The sequence below is a fragment of the Lissotriton vulgaris genome, chromosome 10, assembly GCF_964263255.1.
Source record: "Lissotriton vulgaris chromosome 10, aLisVul1.2, whole genome shotgun sequence".
In the NCBI taxonomy this organism is placed as follows: domain Eukaryota; kingdom Metazoa; phylum Chordata; class Amphibia; order Caudata; family Salamandridae; genus Lissotriton; species Lissotriton vulgaris.
In genome coordinates this window covers 503,947,908-503,969,903 of record NC_141698.1, presented here as the reverse complement: position 1 = coordinate 503,969,903, position 21,996 = coordinate 503,947,908, and the positions used below count along the sequence as shown (strand labels likewise).

The window sequence follows — 21,996 nt, the reverse complement described above, 5'->3', positions numbered from 1 at the left end:
TAGACGGGGTCAATTCACACCCGCCACGGCTGGGCACACTGCTTCGAACACATCTGTCCTACGCAGATGATGTTGTACTTCTAAGCCAGACGAGAATTGGACTGCAACAATCTATCCATGAGTTAGCTGATTTTGCTAAAACAAACCTGATGGAAATAAATATAAAAAAAACAAAGGTCATGATCATAAAACATTGTCGGCCCAACCAGCCGAAATTTACAATCGACAACACTAAGTTGGAAGTAGTTGATAGCTACAAATACTTGAGGATATACTTGGACCGAAGGTTTTCATTCGCCACGCATTACGAAACCATTAAAAAAAAGGGAACCGCTTTATTGTTTGCATTCTGCAGCATATCAAAACAGCTTAAAGGCCCATTGTTTACTCCACTTCTGGCAGTTATCAAAGTAAAACTACTTCCAACTATTGCCTATGGAAGCGTGGTCCATCATGGAAACAGTGCACCAATTCTAGATAAAATTCAAACACGAGTGTACAAAAGAGTATTTCGTTTGCCATGTGATGCCTCACCAGCCCAGGTACGTCAAGAGTTCGGATTACAGCACCAAGCACTCCATAAAAGGTATGAGACAATTACATTTTGGTACAAAATATGGCTTAATCGTGACCTAGAAATCAACTCGGCACTCTGGGAAGCCTTTCAAAACGATCCAAAATCACATTACGCGAAGTACCTAAATGCTTCCTTGAAAATAACCAAGATGGCAGATCTCTGGCAACAGATACTACCCTGGACACCATTCCAGCTCATCATGAAAAAAGCTGCAAATTCGCTTTCACTAATTGAAGACAAAGCAACCCTAAGTCGACATGCGCACGCATGGATGGTCTTACAATCCAATATGAGGTTTGAGCCAGCTGCATACCTGGGCCTTGCTTTCCCCCCTCATCTAAAAACCAAGTACTTGAAGCTGCGTATGGGAAAATTGCCTTCCAATGCTGATCAACCTAATTGGAGGACCCCTGGCCCAAAAGATAGTAACGTTATGTGGAGCATCAGTACAGGACTTTATACATCTGATATGCATTTGCCCAGTGTTAGGGTGCAGCCGGCGGGACTTGCTTAGGAGGAAGTTTAATGAAAGAGGTATCCGCTCCTGCAGATCAGCAATAATAAAAACTCTGGACTCAAAGGACCCACAATTAATTTGTCAATTAATACATTTTTTAACCTATTTTGAGAATTTAACGAAAGAACAATATATGTTATAACATAACTCAGCAATTCCTGCTTGTTTTGTTAAAAAGGTATATATTTTGTAAATTGAAATCAAATTTTAAATGTGATCTTAATCATCTATTCTATCATATCACATGAAGGACATATATTTTATGCTTTGGAATATTGTAATGGTTTTAATGAACTATTGCAGTTATAGAAGTAACGGTAAAGGTGAAAAGACAAGCGCAGAGAAAAATAAATGTATACAATTACACACAAATGTAAAGAGTCCGTGCGCTCAACTCCCTGGGGTCTACCGTTAAGGCCCCAAATAATCCAACCAATCAAAATTCAGCGGAAGGAGCGGCGTATTTGTCACAAATTCTTAGGTTCAAATATTGATTTCCAAAGTTTTTATTGTTGACACGTTCATCCAATATCAGCAACAGCAATTCCGTTTCATCAATGCAAATAGTTCAGAATCAATCCAAAGTAATGAAATATAAAGAACTCATTACAGCCAACACGTTTTGTCCGGAATGGACATCATCAGGACTCAAAGAAACTGTATATAACGCGTTTCGTCCGGAATGGACATCATTAGGGCTGCAAAATAAATATTTAGAAAAAACGATATCAGTGGGGAGTTATATCATAAAATTCAAAAGGTATACAACAACTTTGTAAATCAATGATAGTAATATCACAACCACTAACACCTGCCTATTTGCCATTCTAATGAATACAAAGACTGTTTACAGTAGAACATCGTTATTGTTGAAACTAATATTAACAATAGGTCAAAACAAAATTATATGACATGAGAGCTTACAATTCGCAGACAAGTATATAAATAAATCAATGCAGTGGCCTACCTCAAAGAAACTGTATATGGGCATTGATTTACAAAGTTGTTGTATACCTTTTGAATTTTATGTTATAACGCTCCACTGATATCGTTTTTTCTAAATATTTATTTTGCAGCCCTGATGATGTCCATTCTGGACGAAACGCATTGGCTGTATTGAGTTCTTTATATTTCATTACTTTGGATTGATTCTGAACTATTTGTATTGATGAAACGGAATTGCTGTCGCTGATATTGGATGAACGTTGCAACAATAAAAACTTTGGAAATCAATATTTGAACCTAAGAATTTGTGACAAACACGACGCACCTTCCGCTGAATTTTGATTGGTTTTAATTAACTACACAATAAAGAATTTCTTTCTTTCACTCAGACAGTTCCTGGATAAAGGTAAGTTATGCAATTCATCAAAACACACTTGTAGGATTTTCAGAGAATTTCCAACTCCACTCTTTTTTAGAGAAAAGCAGTCCGTGCAATCCTATGGGAGGAAATGGAATTATCGGTTTACAGGTAAGGGCTTGGTTTTGGGAGTTGGGTTTCTGGGGTTAGAACAAGGTCTTCCCCAGTGTCAAGGATGCACTCTTTTTTTAACTTTATTTTTCAATTTGCATTATACAAATACAAAAAAACAAATCGGCATCAATACAGCGTTCATAGACATATCACTGGTGTCATCATTGGCATATAGCACAGATGGTCGCATCGGGGGCGGGGAATACCATAGGGTTACATAAGTATTCAGAAGCATTCTTCAATGAGGAGAAACCATGGGGCATAATATCAAGTCCCAGCGCGCATATAACCGGGGTCTGTCCCCCTCACTCCGCGGCAAGGGGAGGTCCGCTTTCCTCATCCAACCCACCCTCTCCGCGAACCCTGAGGAACACAACACCCGCCAAACCATTAGGTCTTCTTGCAGTTTCTCATCCCTTCGGTGAGTTGCATGTGTGTTTCTTCAGCTAGGGACCACTCTAGGACATCTTTAAGCCAGCTAGACACTTCTGGGCCCCTCTGCCCCATCCAGGTTATAGCTACCCTTCGCCTAGCAAGCACTAGCAGTAACTGCAGGAGCTTATATGGGAGTTTCCTATTCTTTGCCTTCCGGACAAATGCAAGTAGGCAATGCAAGGGTTCAAGCTGCATTCGAATGCCTGTAGCTGCAACTATCCTGCCCACCACCTCCAGCCAGAACTGCCTGACCAGAGGACAATTCCAAATGTAAAAAGCTCGCCTTTTCTGTGGCACATCTAGGGCATCTATCTCCCTTATCAGGCGAAATGCGGTTCAGGGAGACCGGGGTTAGGTAGGTACGATGCAGGAAGTTAAAGTGTGTTAATTTAAACCTGGCATTGCAGGAGACGTTTCGCGTGAGGGCGCTTATGCGTTCCCACTGTTTCTCTTCCAGCTGAAGAGAGCGATCCCTCTCCCATACAACCCGAGATGGTGGTACTGGTGGGCCAGAGTCTGGTTTCATACGCTTGTAGATGAGAGATATCAACTTGCGTCCTGAACGGCACATAAGCAGGCTATCTAGGGTGTGTGTGAGGGGTGGAATGTCTGGGTACTGTGGCCAGGTGGTTTTTACAACGTCCTGAAATCCCCGGAAATGTAGGAACTGACCCTGTCCGAGTCCAAAGTTCTCTTGTGCTTGCTCGTAGGTGATAAAGGTCTCGTTGGGAAAAAGGTCGCCAAGAACTTCGCACCCACCCTCCCTCCAAGGTTGAAAGGACATATATCGTCCCATGTCTATGAAGGGGGCCAGTATCCAAATCTGGATCTCCCCATGAAAGGGTGCTTTCCGTAGGACTTTTTCGACAAAATGCTGCCATATACCGGCTGTATGTCGCACTATGTAGGGAAGAGATGCGTCTGACCCTTTGCCCTTCATCAAAGCTTCCTGTAGTGCCTGAGTATCCACCCTATCGGAGAGAAGACGTTTCTCCCAGTTGTCCCCGTCTCACAGCCAACGTGCTGCATGTTGCAGTTGGGCCGCAAAATAATATAAGTCGAAGCGTGGGGCTTCCAAACCGCCCTCCTCATAGCTCCGTATAATAGTGTTTAGAGCTACCCTACTATGCCGGCCCGCCCAAAGCAGGGAAGTGAGCAGGATGTTGAGGGTTTTGAAGACACGTGACAGCAGTGGACATAGGGAGTTCTGGAGTACATATAGCATCCTGGGAAGCATCACCATCTTCGAGATGGCCAGCCTACCCATCAATGACAGTGGAAGAGTGCTCCAAAATGTTACCGATTGTTGTAGAGACGCGATTATGCTGTCCACATTACGTGCTAACGCCTGAGTGTCCGTCGGGGCCACCTGTATCCCAAGGTATCGGAATCCCACCTGTTCCCAGCGCAGTCCCAGGTCTGGGAGATCGCCCGGAGGCACCGAGGCCAGTCCCGCTAGCGGGAAAATCGGGGACTTACCGCGGTTAAGTGGCAAGCCAGAGACCTCACCAAATCTGTCTAGGTGATGCAGCAGGACCGGTAGTGCGTCCCGGGGAGAAGTCAAATAAAACATGGCATCGTCAGCATATAGGGAAATGATGTGACTTTTGCCACCCACTGTAATTCCCCAGCGTTCCATATCAGTCCTGATCCGGACCGCGAAGGGTTCTATGGCCAAGGCAAACAATAAGGGCGAGAGGGGACACCCCTGGCGAGTGCCCCTTCCCAGTTGCCAGTCTTCCGATCTCGCTTTCCCAAGTTTAACCCTTGCACACAGTGCTGTTTCCAAGATGGGAATCCAGCGACAAAATTTAGGGCCTAACCCCACAGCGCGTAAGATCTCGTGAAGGTAACCCCAATCCGCCGTGTTGAACGCCTTGGCTAGGTCAATGAAGACCAAGACCATATGTTCCTCCCGATCACGTACCTCATGCATGATATGATTAAGCCGGCGTAGATTCATTGCTGTGTTACGTCCCGGTATGAACCCACTCTGGTCCTCATGGATCAAGAGAGGCATGTAAGGCGCTAATCGGGTAGCCAAAAGCTTGCATAAGATCTTAACATATGTATTTATCATCGTAATCGGACGATACGATGAGGGCTCATGGGCATCCCCTCCAGACTTCAAAATCATGCATATTTCCCCCTGTGACATACTCAGGGGGAGCACTCCACGTTCAAACGCCTCAACAGGAGACTGGGAAGCGTTCCCATGAAGGCTTGATAAAACTCTGGGGGGGGGGGGACCCGTCGCTCCCCGGGGCTTTGGCGCGCGGCAAATGCTGCAGGGCAGATTGCATTTCTCCCAGCATTAGGGGTTCATCGAGCTCTTTCTGTGCTACCTTAGGGATAGCACATAGTGGCAGGTCTTGGAGGTAAGGGAGATAAGATGCCTCGGAGTTCGCAGGGTCCGCGGTATAGACAGTCTGCAGATGAAACCGGAGGACCCGGAAAAGTCCCACCTCTGAGTGGACTAATCCTCCCGTAGACTCCCGCAAAGTCACAATTGTGTCAGGGGCATGTTCCAAAAGCCGGCTTGATTTATCTCCTTCCCTATGAAGGCATTGTCTGTATTGTGTGAGGGCGTATTTGTCGAGCCTGTCCCAAATGTCATGGATGCGTTCCTGTATGCCTCGCTCCCCTCCCCTCCCCGCCGCGTCAGGGGCTTTGCGAGTCTGTAGTTCCACGAGGCGACGCTCCTCCTCCTGCAATTCCCGTTGGAGCTGTTTCCGGACCCCATATGTAAGGCCCATGCATGCTCCCCTCACCACGCCTTTAGGGCCTCCCACTTCGTGGCCTTCGATAAGTCCGACCCATCCCAATTTAGGTCAATATAATAATTTATGGCATGTTCTATGTGCTGCTTCCTACTGGGTCCTCAAGAACCTCTGCCGGCAACCGCCATGTCAGTGGGCGAGTTATTGGGGCCCCCCAATCAACTACACATGCCACAGGGGAGTGGTCAGATAAGCGCACTTGATGGGTTACCCCAAAGGACATAGCCACATCGGGATTAGCAAGCAGAATCCTGTCTAAGCGACTGTGTGTATTATGAGTGGACGAGAAACAAGTATACACTTTCTGAGCTGGGTGTCCCTGGCGCCATATATCATAAGCCCCTATGTTCCCCATAACCTCTCGGAGTTTCGTTGTCATTCTAGGTTTCGTACCAGTTCGAGGCGGGAACCTGTCGGGGTCCAGGACACAATTAAAGTCTCCCATCCAAAGCAATGGGACCTCAAGTTCCAATATCAGAACCTCCTGTATGGACCGAAAGAAGTCCGGGTCATCAGTGTTTGGGGCATAGGTGTTCATTATTGCAACATCTCTGCCATCGAGCTTCGCTCTAAGGAGCAGGTACCTCCCATTAATGTCACCTTCTATATATTGAACAGCCAATGGGGTCCCCGGGGCCACCCACATAAGCACACCCCTGGCGTAGGAAGAGAAGGAAGAGTGGAAAACCTGCCCTCTCCATTTCTTCGTTAACTTCTGAGCTCCTTTCTCAGTAAGGTGAGTTTCTTGGAGGCATGCTATCGAGACCTGATGCCTGCGGAGGAAGGACAGGACTCTATATCTCTTGCTGCAAGTGCCCAGCCCCCTCACATTCCAGCTTAAAAATGTAAACCCCATGGATGATAACATAAGTGGTCCCGCACGCTCCATGTCCCATGTAGCTACATAAACCCTGAGCCCCAGATGCCGTACCTGCAATCCCTGAAAAAGAACCCAAACAACCCCCCAAAAACACCCTCCCACAAGCAATATCATGACAACAAAACGTGCAGAAATGCCCTTCCCATGCTGGTGCCAGGACGTGCACAGCTGTCCCATTAGCCCAACCGCGGCTAAAAAATACTCCACAGACACAACAACAAAAAACTATAAGAGAACTCCCTCCCCCCCCCCCCCCCTTAGAATCAACTCCCAACTTAGGCCAGCCGCCACCTGATATAGATCAATGACCCAAACTGCCCTATTTTACACAAGAGACACAATGGTACTAGATTGTGCCTTTTCGCCCACAAGATACAAATGGCATCAACCGTTTTACAATAAGCATGTCTCCCAAGTCGCTGCAAGTCAATGGTCCCTAGGCCTCCAATGACCGGCCTCTGCCCACCACAGCTACGTTTAAAGAGAGTAACCCCTTCGCTGCTCATGACGAGCTCAGCTCGTCATGCAGTACACTGGTCGTGTGCTCATGATCAATGGGGATCCTGGAGTAACAGCACAGGAGGGGAATTCCCTTAGCACTGATGTGGGTAAATAACAAAAAGGATATAGTTTTCATGCAGGAGCTGAAGTGGGCGTGAGCGGGTCCATGACAGTTTCCGGAATCACAGGAGAGGTCGGCGGGAGAGTCTCTGGCACCAGTCTCTCTTCGGGAATCCCTGACACAGTTGGCGGGGGAGAGACATCAGAGTCCGAAGACTCCACGCGCAGGGCACCATCGTCCCCCACTGTAATCCGCTGTCGCTCCGCCTGGACATCACCATCAACTCGATCCTTGCGTCTTCTCCCACGGTTCCCCGGAGGTCTGGACCCCCAAGCACTCTAAGATCCCCTCCGTTCGCTTTGGGGGAGGGCCTCTCCCCTGATTTCGAGCCATTCCCATACCTCCTCAGGTGCGTCGAAAAAATGGGCCTTTCCTTGGGATATCACCTTAAGTTTTGCGGGATTCAGTAACATACTGTAGATGAAGTTCACGTAGCTTCTGCTTGATGCCAACAAGGATTTCCTCTGCTCCTGCACCTGGCGGGTATAGTCCGGATAAATGGAGACCATGGCGTTGTCAAAAGTGAGGTCCGTTGCTTCTCTCGCTGCTTTCAGGATACAGTCCCTATCCCGATAATTAAGGATTTTTGCTATGAGTGCCCTAGGGGGGCCCCCGGCGGTGGCGGAGGGACCAGCGCCCTATTGGCTCTCTCCACCACGAAGACCTCGGACAGGCCCGTGGGGCAGACCGTAGTTCGTATCCAGTTCTCCAGGAACTGCTCCGCGTTGCCCTGTTCTGAACGCTCCAGAATACCCAGGACCCTGATGTTGCTTCGACGGGCCCTCCCCTCCGCCTCCTCCGCTCGGCGTTCCAGTGCTCCGGTAGAATGGGTGAGCTGAGACACTTGCTGCTTCAGGGAAGCCACCTCTCCCTTAAGCTGGACGATGTCCCCCTCTGCCGTGGAGACCTTGTCTGCCACCTTCCACAAGTCCGCCTGTAGTACGTTCACGTCAATAGAGACTGTCTCTATCTGTTTTTCCAGGGCGGTGCGGGAGCCCTGTATCGCCTCTAGGAGCGCAGCTCGGGCGGCTTGCCAGAGATGTCGCCCTCACCATCCTGTCCCGTCTGGCGAGTGATCCGCTGAGTGGAGAGGCGCTGTGTGGTGTACTGTGGGATGGTGTTGGGGTTAGAGGCGCGAGATCGTCTGTCCTTACCCATGTTCCAGGCAGTGCAGAGACTCTCAGGGGGGACCCCAAAACGGTGCAAGCACCTAGTTCAGTCTATAGTTCTGCAGGCGTACATCCCCTCCACAGGTGTCTCCAGTAATGTGGGGGACCAAGTCGGGGGCTAATGGGCACACGTCCACACCCAACACAATCGGGCGCCCCAGGGCCGCTATGTCCAAGGACTGGATCGAGCAAGCAGTCCAGCCGAGATCCCCAGGCCTCTCACCTCCTTGCCGCCACCTGTGTGAAGCAGCTGGGCCTCCCACTCATCAGCCAGGGGTTCTGCAGCGCACTCTAACTCTAGCGTCCGCTCTGTGGCCCTCCGCAGGCAGGGGGGCTGTCCGGGGGTCCCCAATGGGGTCAGACACCCCCACTGTCCCCAGGCAGTCCAGGCAATGAGCACGAGGGCTCGTGGCCGGAGTAGCCCCCGCGCGGTAAGGTGTCCACCCTCCAGGACAGCCAGCAGTAGTTATTTGTCCCTTGAGTCCCCAGGGGGCCACCAGGCAACAGCAAAAAGACTGTGGGAGGACTCACCGATGAGGCACACCTCAGGAGGTCCAGTGTGGCCGATCACGCCCCCCCACCTCCACCGGCTCCCGAGCACTACAGGGGGGAGATCGTGGCCGCCCAACAGCTCCGGGCGGTCGCCGCTGTGCACCGCCTCCCCGACCTCCTACTCAAGGATCACTCTGGAGCCCGCACCTTACAGCTGGCCAGGCAGGGATGCGCAGGAGCACCACTCAATCCCAGCCCCTCCTAACAGCAGCAGGCAGCTCCTCGGTAAGCGCTAGGTCTACGGGCACTCGAGGGCAGCCCCAGACCCCCTCCAGGCCCAAGGCAGAGGTCGATTGGTGCCCCTTTTGAAACCTCCATCGCGATCAGGCACAGAGACGCAGGCCGGCGGGGGGCACCTCGGGAGGCTCCCGGTGATGGTCGGTGCCCCCACAGCAGCGGCCGGGTCCGCAGGACAAGTGGAAAGGGAGCGGACTGCCCCGGAGCCCACGCACACTTCAGGCCTCACGTGACCGCGGCCGTCCGGGCCGGGAATGACAGGATTGTTCTTGGCCGGTTCCTGGCCCTCGCTCCAATCTGCCACCCCGATGTGTGCTACAGCAAAGCACAGCATCTCCGTAACGCAAGGGAGACAGTCGTAGGCGTCTCCGGGCAGGATAATGTAGGATTTTGGGAGCTGGCCGGTCGGGAGCAGAGGAGCTCACGTCCTGACGGCCATGTTGCTTGGCCACGCCTCCCAAGGATGCACTCTGAAAGCACCTTCAGCGGCACTAGGGTGACTGGGTGCAGATTGCTGGGACCATTGTTATCCAATGGGGGATAGGGGGCCTCCGGTTGGTGACTGCACACGAGCAGGCCACAAGGTTGAAGGAATAAAGCTCCTGAGGCTAAGCACAGGGCAAAGAGGGGGTTCAAGTTCTCACCCAAGGTGCAGTGTGCTGTTTTGGCGTTGTGTGCCATGTGACTTTCAATGGGGAATCTCCAGTTTGAAAAAACACTGTAGGCTCGGACACAAAGATCTTCTGGAGGCGACCTCCGGTCACATATCTATCTATCTGTCTCTGAAGACAATCTGTCCAACCTTCCCCTCAACCTCATATATCGCTCGTTAGATGGCTACAAAACCAACACAGCCCTTGAATGATTTCAAGGCAACCACCAGATCTCTAAATCTCCAGCAACCTCAACCCCAAAGTTATTACCGACAGTTTAATCTCTTTCAAGGATTCTCCAGGGGTTCTCTTTTTGTCAGCGACAACCCTACCAACTGCAGACGCAACAACCTCAGAGCCTGTTGGTCCGCCAGTACAGGGGTAGGGCCAGGGGAAAAGGTCATAGATGCCTCCAGCAAGCTTTCTCCTCCTTTTCATCCTTCTCTCCAGCTCCCCCCAGAACAACAGTCCTTGTTCTCTTCCACAGTCCCGCAAAAGACTGTGGGAGGATGAGTGTCTTCCTTTCTGCTGGCCTGGAAGGCCATTACTTTGGATCAGTGGGTCCTCCAAATAGTAGAAAGAGGCTTCACCCTTCCCTTCCTTCAGGCTTCACCCCACACCACATCCTACCTCAGTTCCCCTCTACCACTGTGGACCACTTCATCATCCTACAGCAGGAGGTGGCAGTAGGATTACAAAAAGGAGCAAGAATCTGGTCAAGGATGCTGCTTCAGCTACTTCCCTAGCCCAAGATGGATGGCGGTCTTCGTCCGATCTTGGACCTTAGGGAGGTGAATTGCTTCTTCTAAAAGGGATGTGATACTGGAGTTGGATGTTGGAGACTGGGTGGTGTCTCTCGACCAGCAGGATGTGTTCTTCCATATCCCCATCCTGCAGTTGTGTCGGAGGTATTTGCTCTTTGTAGTGGGTTCTACACTCTACTAGTTTCTTGTACTCCCATTTGGTTTGGCATCAGTGCTTCGAGTCTTCACCAAGGTGATGGCAGTGGTGGAGGCCCATTTCAGAAGGTTGGGAATCCCAATCTTCCTTTACCTGGACGACTGGCTGATCGAAGCTAGGTCGCATGAGATGGTCATTTGTCATCTACAGTGAACAGTCTTGCTTTGTTCGACCAGAGTTTTTTGATCATCAAGCCCAAGTCTCCCCTGAGCCCGCCCAATAGCTCCAGGTCAGAGGGTCAGTTCTGGATACCATCTTTCTGTGCGCATTTCCCCCACCTCAAAGAATTACTGACATATAGGCGATGGCCCCATCCTTTCTGCAAGGTGCTCAAGTTCCAGTCCTGTAGGTCCTGAGATTCCCTGGTCTGATGGCTTCCTGCATTCTTCTAGTCTTGCATGCACATTGTTATATGAGGGATCTGCAGTGGTGCTTCTGCAGTCGGTGCCTACAATGCGAGGGAGACCAGTTGCACTCTATTGTGATTTTCCCTCAGTGCTGCAGCAGAAGTGGTTTGGTGCGGGAACAAGACCAAACTCAACTATAAGAGGGCGCCTTTACTGCCCCCCATATGTGACTATGGGTGGTAGGGATGAATGCCTCCTTCTTAGGGTGGGGAGTTCATCTGCAGGATCTGGAGATCAGAGGCCTCTGGTCTCCAGAAGAGCACGATTTTCATATCAACCTGTTGGAACTGGCGGGCGATTCGGCTGGCACTGAAGGTCTTTCCCCCTCCATCTAAGTCCGTCTAGATCTTGACAGACACTTTGCCTGCAATGCGGTATGTGAACAAGCAAGTGGGAGTATGGTCTTGCCTCCTTTGGTTGGAAGCTTTGAGACAGTGATCTTATTAAAGTATACATAAAAGTGAAGGATGGAATGCTTGAATTAATTCTAGCCACTCGTAATTACTTGGAGCGCATCCCAGTCCATTGTTATTCGGCATCCCATGTCACCTCAGTTTAGATCCAGTCATATGAAAATCCGTCTTGACCATGCTCCAGTGGGAACAGTCTAGCCTGAACTGCCAGGTCAGGTCATCCCTGAACTGGACCACAAGCAACACAGGTCCGGGTTCGCCCTTTAGTTTTCAGAGTAGATCTGCTGTCTACTACTTGTTTGGAGACATGGACTGGACTCTGCTAGTGGCTTATACTTGTGAGTCCTGTCCCTGAATTCCTGGGAGCCTTAGAAATGACCAAGGGTAACTACTTCCGAAAGACTGAAATGTTGTGACTTAAAACATTTTTGAACTTCAAAGACCTGTATAGTATCAAGGGGACAACATGGCAAAGGTGTCCAGCTTCAAGAGGATCAGGTATAGCTTATAGGTCTGTACTGTTAGAGGAGTTTGACCTGTAAAAAAGAGGCTAAGTCTGAAGGTAGACATCTTGAGTGTGCAAAGATGCCAAAAATAGCTACCTGACAAGAGGACTTTGTTGGCAATGAATTTTGAAATCTCCTGCTGAAGCCAAAAGTTTCACTGGGGCTTTATACAAGTGGCTATCCCCCTTTTAGAGACCAATGCCGAATACAGTGTACAGCCATGCACTGTTGGAGGCTTTTGTCTTCCATAAAGATGGCTCTGGGGACCCCTAGGCCATGCCCACTTCCTGAGGCCACGCCCACTTCAACCAAGCCTTCTTAAGTCGCGCTGAATCACAAGTGCGCCACAGATACCTAATCACTCCTGAGGCGGAAGCCGGGAGATCTCGCTCGTATACTTTTAAAATAACATTGCATTGTACTGCTTTTTAATCCACTGTACACTCACCTTTGGGCACTTTCCCCCTGAAATCTGCTGACATTTCCTGCCCACAGCGGATCTTAGCGCTGTTGCGGGTAGGGAAAAACATCGCCGCCATCGCGCGACAAACCCCCGGGCCACGCCCACTTCCTGAGGCCACGCCTCCCACCTCCCTACATCAATGAGCATTGCCTGGACGCGCAGCGGGCGAGAGCAGCGGGCGTGCCAAAGGAAAGCCCATCTGCGCCCGTCCGCGCCAGGCCCAGGGCCCGAAACCCCTGGAGATAACGCTCCAGCATTAAGGGTCTATGCGCCTGATATGCTACTCTCCCTGCGACCCCCTCTCAAGCAAAACTGAAAGATCCTACCCAACGACAGACAAAATTCAATCTCGTGTCCTTCCTGCCAATTTCTACTTGATGTCCCTCAGCTCTGTCGACCCGTTTCCACAGGCCGCAAGCCCGTACACACTTGGCTTCTTGGCAGCCTGAACTACAGATCTCTCAGCAAACACAAAAGAAACATCTATGACCTTCTGTCCGACAACTCACTGGATGCCCTATTCCTCACAGAGACGTGGCTACTCGCCAGTTCAGTCCCAGACATCGCCGAAGCCCTTCCGCCAAACTATGCCATTGCCAGAAAAGACCGACCCACGGGAGTAGGGAGTGGCATTGCAGTCCTCTTTAAAAAATCGTTGCAATGTACTCTGGAACCGGTTTCCATAAATACCTGTGAGACGGCCCTTTTTAAACTTCAACTCCACCCGAACTTTACCTTCACGGGTCTCCTGATCTACCGTCCACCTAGCCCTATTCAACCCTGGGTCACTCAACTTGTAGAGTGGACCGCCTCGGTCCGGGTAAACTACAGCAATTTGTCCATTATAGGAGACCTAAATCGACCCACTGAACAAACCTGGCAGAAATGTAATCCACGACCTTGCTGCCATGAGTCTTACTTTATGGAACTCAGGAGCTACAAACAAAGGAGGTCACCTTTTGGACCCGATTTTTTCCAGCATTCCCCTGTCACACTGTCATCCAGCCCTGCCCCTGCACTGGTCAGACCACTTCCTAATTAATTTTAGCGTGTCTAACCCAATGGCTTCTAGCCCTTCTAGCAGGATAGGACAGTCCAGTAATAGGAATTGGAAGAAACTGGACATAAATCACTTCATGTCCGTCCTAGGCTCTGCACCTTTGGGTGAAATATTCGATACTGAGGACATAGAGATTGTAGCCACTAAGATTAACAAATGGCTTCTAGGAGCCTTAGACACCTGTCTTCCCTTGGCTCGCAAAAAACTCATAAACCACAACTCTCCAGCGTTATGGTACAACGAGGAATTGAAGGCAGCGAAATCCAAGTGCAAGCGTTTGGAACGCCTTTGGAGGAAAGACTACTCCCCTGTAGCCAGCTCGACCTACAGAAACAAACTCAAGCTTTATCATAAAGCCTGCACCACGGCCAGAGCCAACTACGTGGCGAAATCTATTTTGGAAGCCACAAACAAATCTAAAACGCTGTTCAATCTCGTAAAAGAGCTAGCGGGCTCAAACACATCAGCCAAACCCCTTCCACTGAATAATGTTCAATGTGAAGAATTGGCGCAGTTCTTCACAAAGAAGATTGAGACCATCTACCAGGACATTGTAAAACAGCACCTGACACAAGAAGCGACGGATCTGGATCTCGGTCCGAAGGAGGAGGCCATCTCCCCTCCGTCAAACCTGTCCTACGAGCCACTAACATCCTGGCCCGGGTTAAATGTTCAGGGTCTCCAAGACATCTTATGGAAAGTAAAATCTGGCTCTCCCAGCGACCCCCCTCCCGATTTCCGTACTCAGACTCTTGGACACCTCACAACTCTCCGTTATCTGCCAAACTCTGAATCTATCCCTCTCCACGGCAAAGGTCCCAGCCATGTGGAAACATGCCATGGTTTCACCTCTACTCAAGAAACCATCGGCAGATCCGAAAATCCTGGCCAATTTCCGCCTCCTACCCGCCTTCTCCAAAGTCTTGGAGAAACATGTCCACGGTCATCTTGCCAGGTTTACGGAGGTAAATGACATACTTCACCCCTCCCAATCGGGTTTCCGCCCAGGTTATTCGACTGAGACGACACTGCTTGGAGTGATGGAAAATCTTCGCCTCCTGGTCGACAGAGGAGATTCCGCTGCGCTGATTTTACTTGACCTCAGCGCAGCGTTCGACACCATCTCCCATAACATCCTGCTAAATTCGCTCTCCACCATGGGCATCAGAGGCAAAGCATTGGACTGGATAGCATCTTTCCTGTCACTTAGGACTTTTCAAATCACCTCCAGTACCGCGGCCTCAAATGTCCATCCATCCCCCCATGGAGTCCCTCAGGGCGCGGTGTTGAGCCCCCTGCTTTTTAACCTATACATAACCCTGCTCGCCCAGATCGCCGAAGCAGCAGGTCTAAACATGTTTACCTACGCCGACGATTCACAGATCGTATTTTCACTCTCCAATGGAGACCATGACTCTTCCTCCCTCCTGCAGTCAGGCCTTACGAACATTGCCACTTGGATGAGTGACAATATGCTTAAACTAAATGGTAGCAAAACGGAGGTTTTAATACTGGGCCCAAACCAAAATCTCTGGAACCCAAGACACTAGCCATCTGAAATGGGCTCCCTACCCATCCCGTCGCAACAAGTACGCAACCTAGGTATTATCATTGACAACGGCCTAACTATGGAGCCACAAGTCACTAACCTTACATCCACCTGTTTCACCATCCTGAGGTGGCTCAGGAAAATCATTTGGATGTTACCGGACGACACTCAAAAGTCTGTGGTCAACGGATTAATCACCTCCCATTTAGACTACGGAAATGTACTCTACTTAGGGTTATCACAGGCAGTCTTTCACCGCCTGCAACTGGTGCAGAACGCCGCAGCTAGACTGCTCTGCAAGTGCAACAGATGGGATTGCATGTCCGGTCATATTAAGGCACTCCACTGGCTACGAATTGACAACAGGGTCAAGTTCAAAACACTTAGCCTGTTGCACAGAATTAAATAGGGCAATGCCCCCAGATACCTACAAGCCCTCGTGCAAACCTACACGCCGGCTCGTTGCCTGAGATCCCCTTCTCAAGGCCTTTTCTGTGTGCCCAAAGTGCGGCGAGCGAGGATGGGGGGGGGTAGATCTTTCTCCCTACTGGGCCCCAAGCTCTGGAACTCCCTCCCTCAACACCTTCGCTTGGAAACACGCTACATCCACTTCCGCAATGCCATTAAGACCTGGCTTTTTAACCAGTAGCTTGCTCCTGTCTCTTCCCTGAGTCATTCGCTCTGCTCATGTGGTCATGTATCTCTTAGCGCCGGGAAACCCTTTTTGGGTAGCTGTCGCGCTTTAAAAAACCAATAAATAAATAAAAATAAATATGTTCTAAGGTAAAAACTCAGACCACAGCGACCCGCTTGGGGTAACTGACCTCTGGTCCATTTTGGTCAGTTTGAAATCGTGCCTTAGTCAACCACGAACAGTGGCATTTTATTGGCGCTTTATTTTCTCCTGGCGCTTTTTGCTCTAAAAATTTCAAAATTCATATCTCTGATTCCTCTTTCTGGATTTTGTTAGTTTTGGTGGGGTCTTTTTCTTATTAAATTTGTCTCTACTTTAGAAATTAGTTTTGGGATTTTTTTTAGTGGTGTTTTGTCTTTTTAATTGTTTTGGTACTGCTTAATACTTTACACACTTTTCCTTATGTTAAGCTCCATGTTATAGCTACCAGACGTTGAGCCTAGGCTTATTTATTCAACTTGTATATTGGACCGAACAGGATTTGAGACTTATTACTAAAAAGGGACTTTCATCCTCCCCAACTAAAAACCCATTTCCATACACAGTTGCTATAAAGAGTGGTATATTATCAGGCTCACATGTGCAACTCCACCGAGCTATCCCACGTCACTCTTTCAAAATGGGATCACACATATTCATGTGTAGGGCATTTTGCATGCATGGTTTGTCAGTGAGATTTTACAAGTGGCGTGTCTGCAGTGTTTAACACCAGGATTGCCAACACTCACCCTGATAAAAATAGATAGTTTTATTCAGAGTAATGTACTCATAATTTTGGATTATCTTAAAAAATAATGGGGTTGCCCTGTGCCCCTCAGAACCTGGGTATATACGGTTATAGACTGCAATGCGTTCTGTTGGGTATCGCAATTTCTTTGCTTGAAAAAATTGTGTCAAAATGTCACAACAATGTTTAAGCATCAATGTATGGTCTGCAGTGAGCTGAAGGCCTATATTGACATTTATTCAACATCCCCACAGAACAATTATTGAAATAGACAACACACAACAATAACCATAATTATTAAGTATATTCAAAGTTATATATCCAAATAATACAAACAAATGTCTTAATCTGCGGCTGTCATGAACCCAGAAATAATAAACAATGTGACTTAGTGATAAGGTGACACAAAGTGCAAAAGTGCTTGGCACAACACAATACAAACAAAAAAATGATATACATGAAACAATTAACCAGTTCGATGCTGATGACGGAACCGCTCCGTCATCAGTTGCGGTTGGGCTGTGCTGATGACAGAGCGGTTCCGTCATGGCCCGGCCACCTCGCCTACGCGGCGCTGATTTCACGCCTGCGCAGTGCGTTCTATTGAGCGGGCGGGGCCATGACGGAACCGCTCCGTCACGAGCACAGCCCACCACGGCTGGTGACGGAGCGGTTCCGTCACCAGCATGCGGCCGCCGCGCCCTCTTAGCGCTGCGGCGGAATAGCCGCCGCAGCGAATTGGTTATAGAAATGCCTGTCTTTTTCATGTCAAATAGTTCAGCAAACTCCCTATCTCATTATTAGTCTCCTTTACGATGGTTGACGAACAGGGAACAATAAAGTTACTGTTTATGTTTCGACCCCATGTGTATGTGTTAGGAGATAGACATCACGGCGGGTCTTCCTCAGGACTAGTGAGTTGAGAACAGCCTAAATGCAAGGATATTTTTGGGGAACGGAACTCCTTCAGCTCTGGATGGAGCCCACACAGAGGATCAGCAAGTATCCACATGATAGTGTTTTGCCACACTGCAGTAATCCCACATAACTTCCCTAACAACACCCTTTCAATAAACACTACTAAGAAATTATTTCTTATGTTATGAATGAAACCTACATGACTGCTTTTTCTCAGTGGTTGACATAAACCCAATTTTACCATAACCTAATGAAAAAAGACCTAGTCACTTGAAGCCTCCTAGGTAATAAGTGTAAGGGGGTACTATGTTCACTTGTTGTCTTTTGTCAGTGCAGGACCTTCAAGTTTTGGGTTTCATCAAATCCTAAAAACTTCATCCTACCTTTTTAAGGATGACCATTTTAGCCAATGCACACAAGGGGCATTCATGAATCAATATTTGCCTTCCTCCTTACCCCATTCTAAATACACTGAGATTATAACACATCAAGAGTGTCTTTAGTCTATTCCTTTATTAGCTACACAGGCAAGGAAGCAAAACTAGTAGAAAGCATGGCTAAATCTGGAGTCTACAGCTTTAAAGAAGGCACATAAAAAGTAAATTAGATGGGGCCGCCTTTCCTTGTGCCCTTATTAGTTACATTGGTACTTGTTTAGCATATAACTAAGCACTGGCATGTAAGAATATTTATTTGAGTGAAGGAGAAACGAAAAGGGGGCTGAGTGTTGAAATGTAGAATGCCTGCATAAGTGGAGGGGATAGATTGTACACAGTGACATTATTGTGACATCACTTTTGTAACTTGGGTACCCTTGTGTTAAATGTGGGTTTAACAAACTGTAGTACATGCCTTCCATGCCTGTTTATTCCTGAGTTTATACATTTCTTTCTTCTCTTTATAGTACGTTGAAGATAATTTAGGTGTGATGTCTGTTGGTTTCCTGTTGGGCAGTCCAGATGATGCTGTTATTTGGAGGGGACCGAAGAAAAATGGTGTGTTCTTTTTCATTTTTCTGACTGCACCACTAAAGAAATCAGATGCTATATAATGTATGCTGTTGTGTGTGTGTGTGTGTGTGTGTGTGTGTGTGTGTGTGTGTGCGTATATATATATATATATATATATATATATATATATATACCTTTTTTAATTTAATATCCCACTCAGCTAACTTTTCCTTAAAGCCCCAGTTCTACATTTGTACATGCAGAAGAGGGATCTTTGTGTAGCCAATCAAAATTGATACGCAATGCACGTTTCAGGAAGGAGGACACCTGAGAAATATATATATATATATATTCCTTTTTTTATTTCATGTCCCACTCAGCTAACTGTTCCTTAAAGCACCAGTTCTACATTGGTACATGTATATATATATATATCTTTTTTTTTTTTGCACTGTCACTTTAAAAATGGCGATCTGCATTCCTTACGTTGTCGTGATCAAGGCAGGTGACTGTCGAAACGCGTAATGGCGAGGCTGTTTGAGCGGTAAATAAACAAAATTGCACATACTTGGGTCCACTCTCGTTTGTTGGCGAAAGGAAGCGACGGGGCGAAAGCGAGCAACTGATATATATACATATATATATATATATATATATATATATATATATATATATATATATATATATATATATATATATATATATATATATATTCACAAGTACATTTCTCCATTTGGAAAAAACGTCGCCAACACACGAAAAGTTGCTGTGCACGGTAAATTTAATGGCAGGAAAACAACGCGTTTCGCTTTGCAGCTTGATCACGTGATCAAGCTGCAAAGCGAAACGCGTTGTTTTCCTGCCATTAAATTTACCGTGCACAGCAACTTTTCGTGTGTTGGCGACGTTTTTTCCAAATGGAGAAATGTACTTGTGAATGGATTGGGTGACCGGTAGCCCTACGCCGACCCGCCCGTGAGCGAGACTGAGCACTAACCGGAACTTGGTGTTCTTTGATATATATTCATTTTTTGTTTTTTTCATATTCCGGACATATTGTAGGAAATAGCAAACCTAACATTGTGGGCAAGACGAATGTTTTGGAGCTAGGTTTTCTACTCAAGTCCCTCTGTCTGAGTTATTGCTTTTTCCTTCTACTGAGAAAGCCAATCAAGTGCTGTTAAGGAGTTTTTAAACCTGCTTATGAAGGAATAGGTAGAAATCAGAATAATCATTGAAAACTCATATTAATAAAATACAGATGGGAAGCTTTAGTTACCCACAACTTAAAAAATATCACATTGCTTTTACATTGTTGGGCATATCCTCAGTTATTACTGATCACTCCTGCTTGAAGTCCTCGGCAATGCAGATTGGAGAAACAGGCTCTTGCTCCCATATCCTGTATTTTTTATGAAGTAGTACTTGTGGCACCAATGGAGATCCGCTTTCCATTTTCAACATAATACTTGGAAAGAGTGTTTCTATTAAAGAAACTGAACATTGTTTTAAAAAACAAGGAGTCACATGGTTGGCTATATCTGGACACAAATAGAACAAACAAAGAGGCCACACCGTTAACTCCTCAAAAGAACCATGAGTGATGCATCAGGTGGTGCAGTGTACATCACACTCTTCTGCCGTTAGTCTCACGCGGGACGAGAATCCTCAGTGTGTTGTTCCAGTCCTAGTTGGAGGCCCATAGGCTGCGTTCCCCCCAGATGCCAATCTGCATGAAAAAACTTACAATATTCTCTGCACCACTGGTATGTTGTGACCCCTCCCCCCCGCCCCAATCCAGGAAAGTGGTGGGGGTACTCATTCCTCACCGCTATCTTCCATTGCTGAACTTGACAGATTGGTTTCCTACCAAGTTCTTGATGCTTATTCAGGCATGTCTTGAGGTGAATTGTGCCATTGTATGTGCCACTACGAAGGAGTGTCCTGAGTGATGTCATATTTGCTGTCAGACACTTTCAAGTCCAAGATAATCATTCATAGAGTGATATATTGTGCTTATGACACACCTAAAAAAAGTTTACATAAAAGTTTACATTCTTTTTGATCCTTTCTAACACTGTCTCTCTGTATTGGGAGCCTATCTGAATGATGAGAATGAGCTTTGTTTATGTTAACCTATTAAAGACACTTCCCCAGAATAGGACCTTGATTTGGTAGGCTGCAGTTTGATACTAAATACTTCTTGTCACATTGATATAATAACCAAGAAGGTAGAAATATTGGGTCAGTTAGTTTGAAGGATGGAGGCTGCAAAGAACTTTATATTGTTTTCCATTGGGAAAAAAATTATACTAAGAAAAGTTTCTTCTTTCATTATGCCCCTTCTGTAGAGGCATGCGTGTGGAAGTGATAAGCATCAAGGGGTAAAATTCTGTCTTGGCATGTGAAATTCTGATTTGCAGATGGTTTGTATTTACATCAAAAGGTGCATGAGGAAAGAGGCCTCACTTATGTCAAAAAGATGCACTTATCCTGCAAAGACGAAAACAGGAGAGAGAAGGCAGAATATTTCAGAATGGTTTTCCTTGCAGGCATGAACCGTTTGTGTGAGGAGATCTCTGCTACAAGAGTTCTCCACATCCATAAATCCTACTCAAGGAAAGGGAAAATAGATGTTCCAAGGCATGGGTTCTCCTTGAGAGTTGTGAACCTACAAAAACATAAGATTTTCCATTCTCCCTTCCATCCTGCAGATGGTTGGCTTTTTATTCCAGTCAATGGCTGGCATAAATCCCTGTGCAGGATGGGTAGGGAATGGATTACTCGCATATATGGTTGGAGTGTAAGGGAAGGAGTTTCTCCACAAGGATTTTTTCCAGGCGGAGAAAACTGTTCTGTTCTCATTTGTTCTAGGCTATGGAGAATTCTGCATAGTGGGAATAGGGTCCTGTTGGGAATATTACATGACCACAGTATTGAGCACGGAAAGCTGTGCCATGCATGCCCTGGGAATGTTTGTGAACTCTAGAAATCAGCAAATAACACACACATAGGTGTAAATCGGCAAGTGTAGATTTACTACTTTCTATGTGAATTCAACTGATTGTGATGACAACCAGTGCAGCAGCAAATTGAAAATAATTAATAGTGGAGAGCAGATAGGGAGTGGAGGCAGAGCAATTTCTACATTGATAAGTTTGTTACTAGACTAACTGTATTGATATTCATTGTTATCATTCTTCATTCATCTTTCATTGCTTTTCAGAAAATGTAATTTTGGAAAAAACACTAGTTGAATTGATTTTATATTTTAGGTATGATAAAACAATTTTTGCGAGATGTGGACTGGGGAGACCTTGACTATCTTATTGTAGATACACCACCTGGAACCTCCGATGAGCACCTTTCTGTAGTACAGTATCTGAGCGCCGCTCATATAGATGGGGCTGTGATAATCACCACTCCACAGGTACAGTACAGATTGAAATA

General features: G+C 47.2%; 1 protein-coding gene across 2 annotated transcripts in view; it reads left to right on the top strand.

Annotated features, from left to right (window-relative positions):
• Positions 1–21,996, top strand: part of NUBP1 (NUBP iron-sulfur cluster assembly factor 1, cytosolic) — a 269,261-nt gene that overhangs the window by 102,738 nt on the left and 144,527 nt on the right. For both annotated transcript variants that reach the window (XM_086941360.1, XM_086941359.1), the window contains 2 exons: positions 18,501–18,591; positions 21,822–21,976. In XM_086941360.1, the coding sequence (XP_086797486.1) occupies positions 18,501–18,591; positions 21,822–21,976 (246 nt within the window). The remainder of the gene's footprint in view (positions 1–18,500; positions 18,592–21,821; positions 21,977–21,996) is intronic.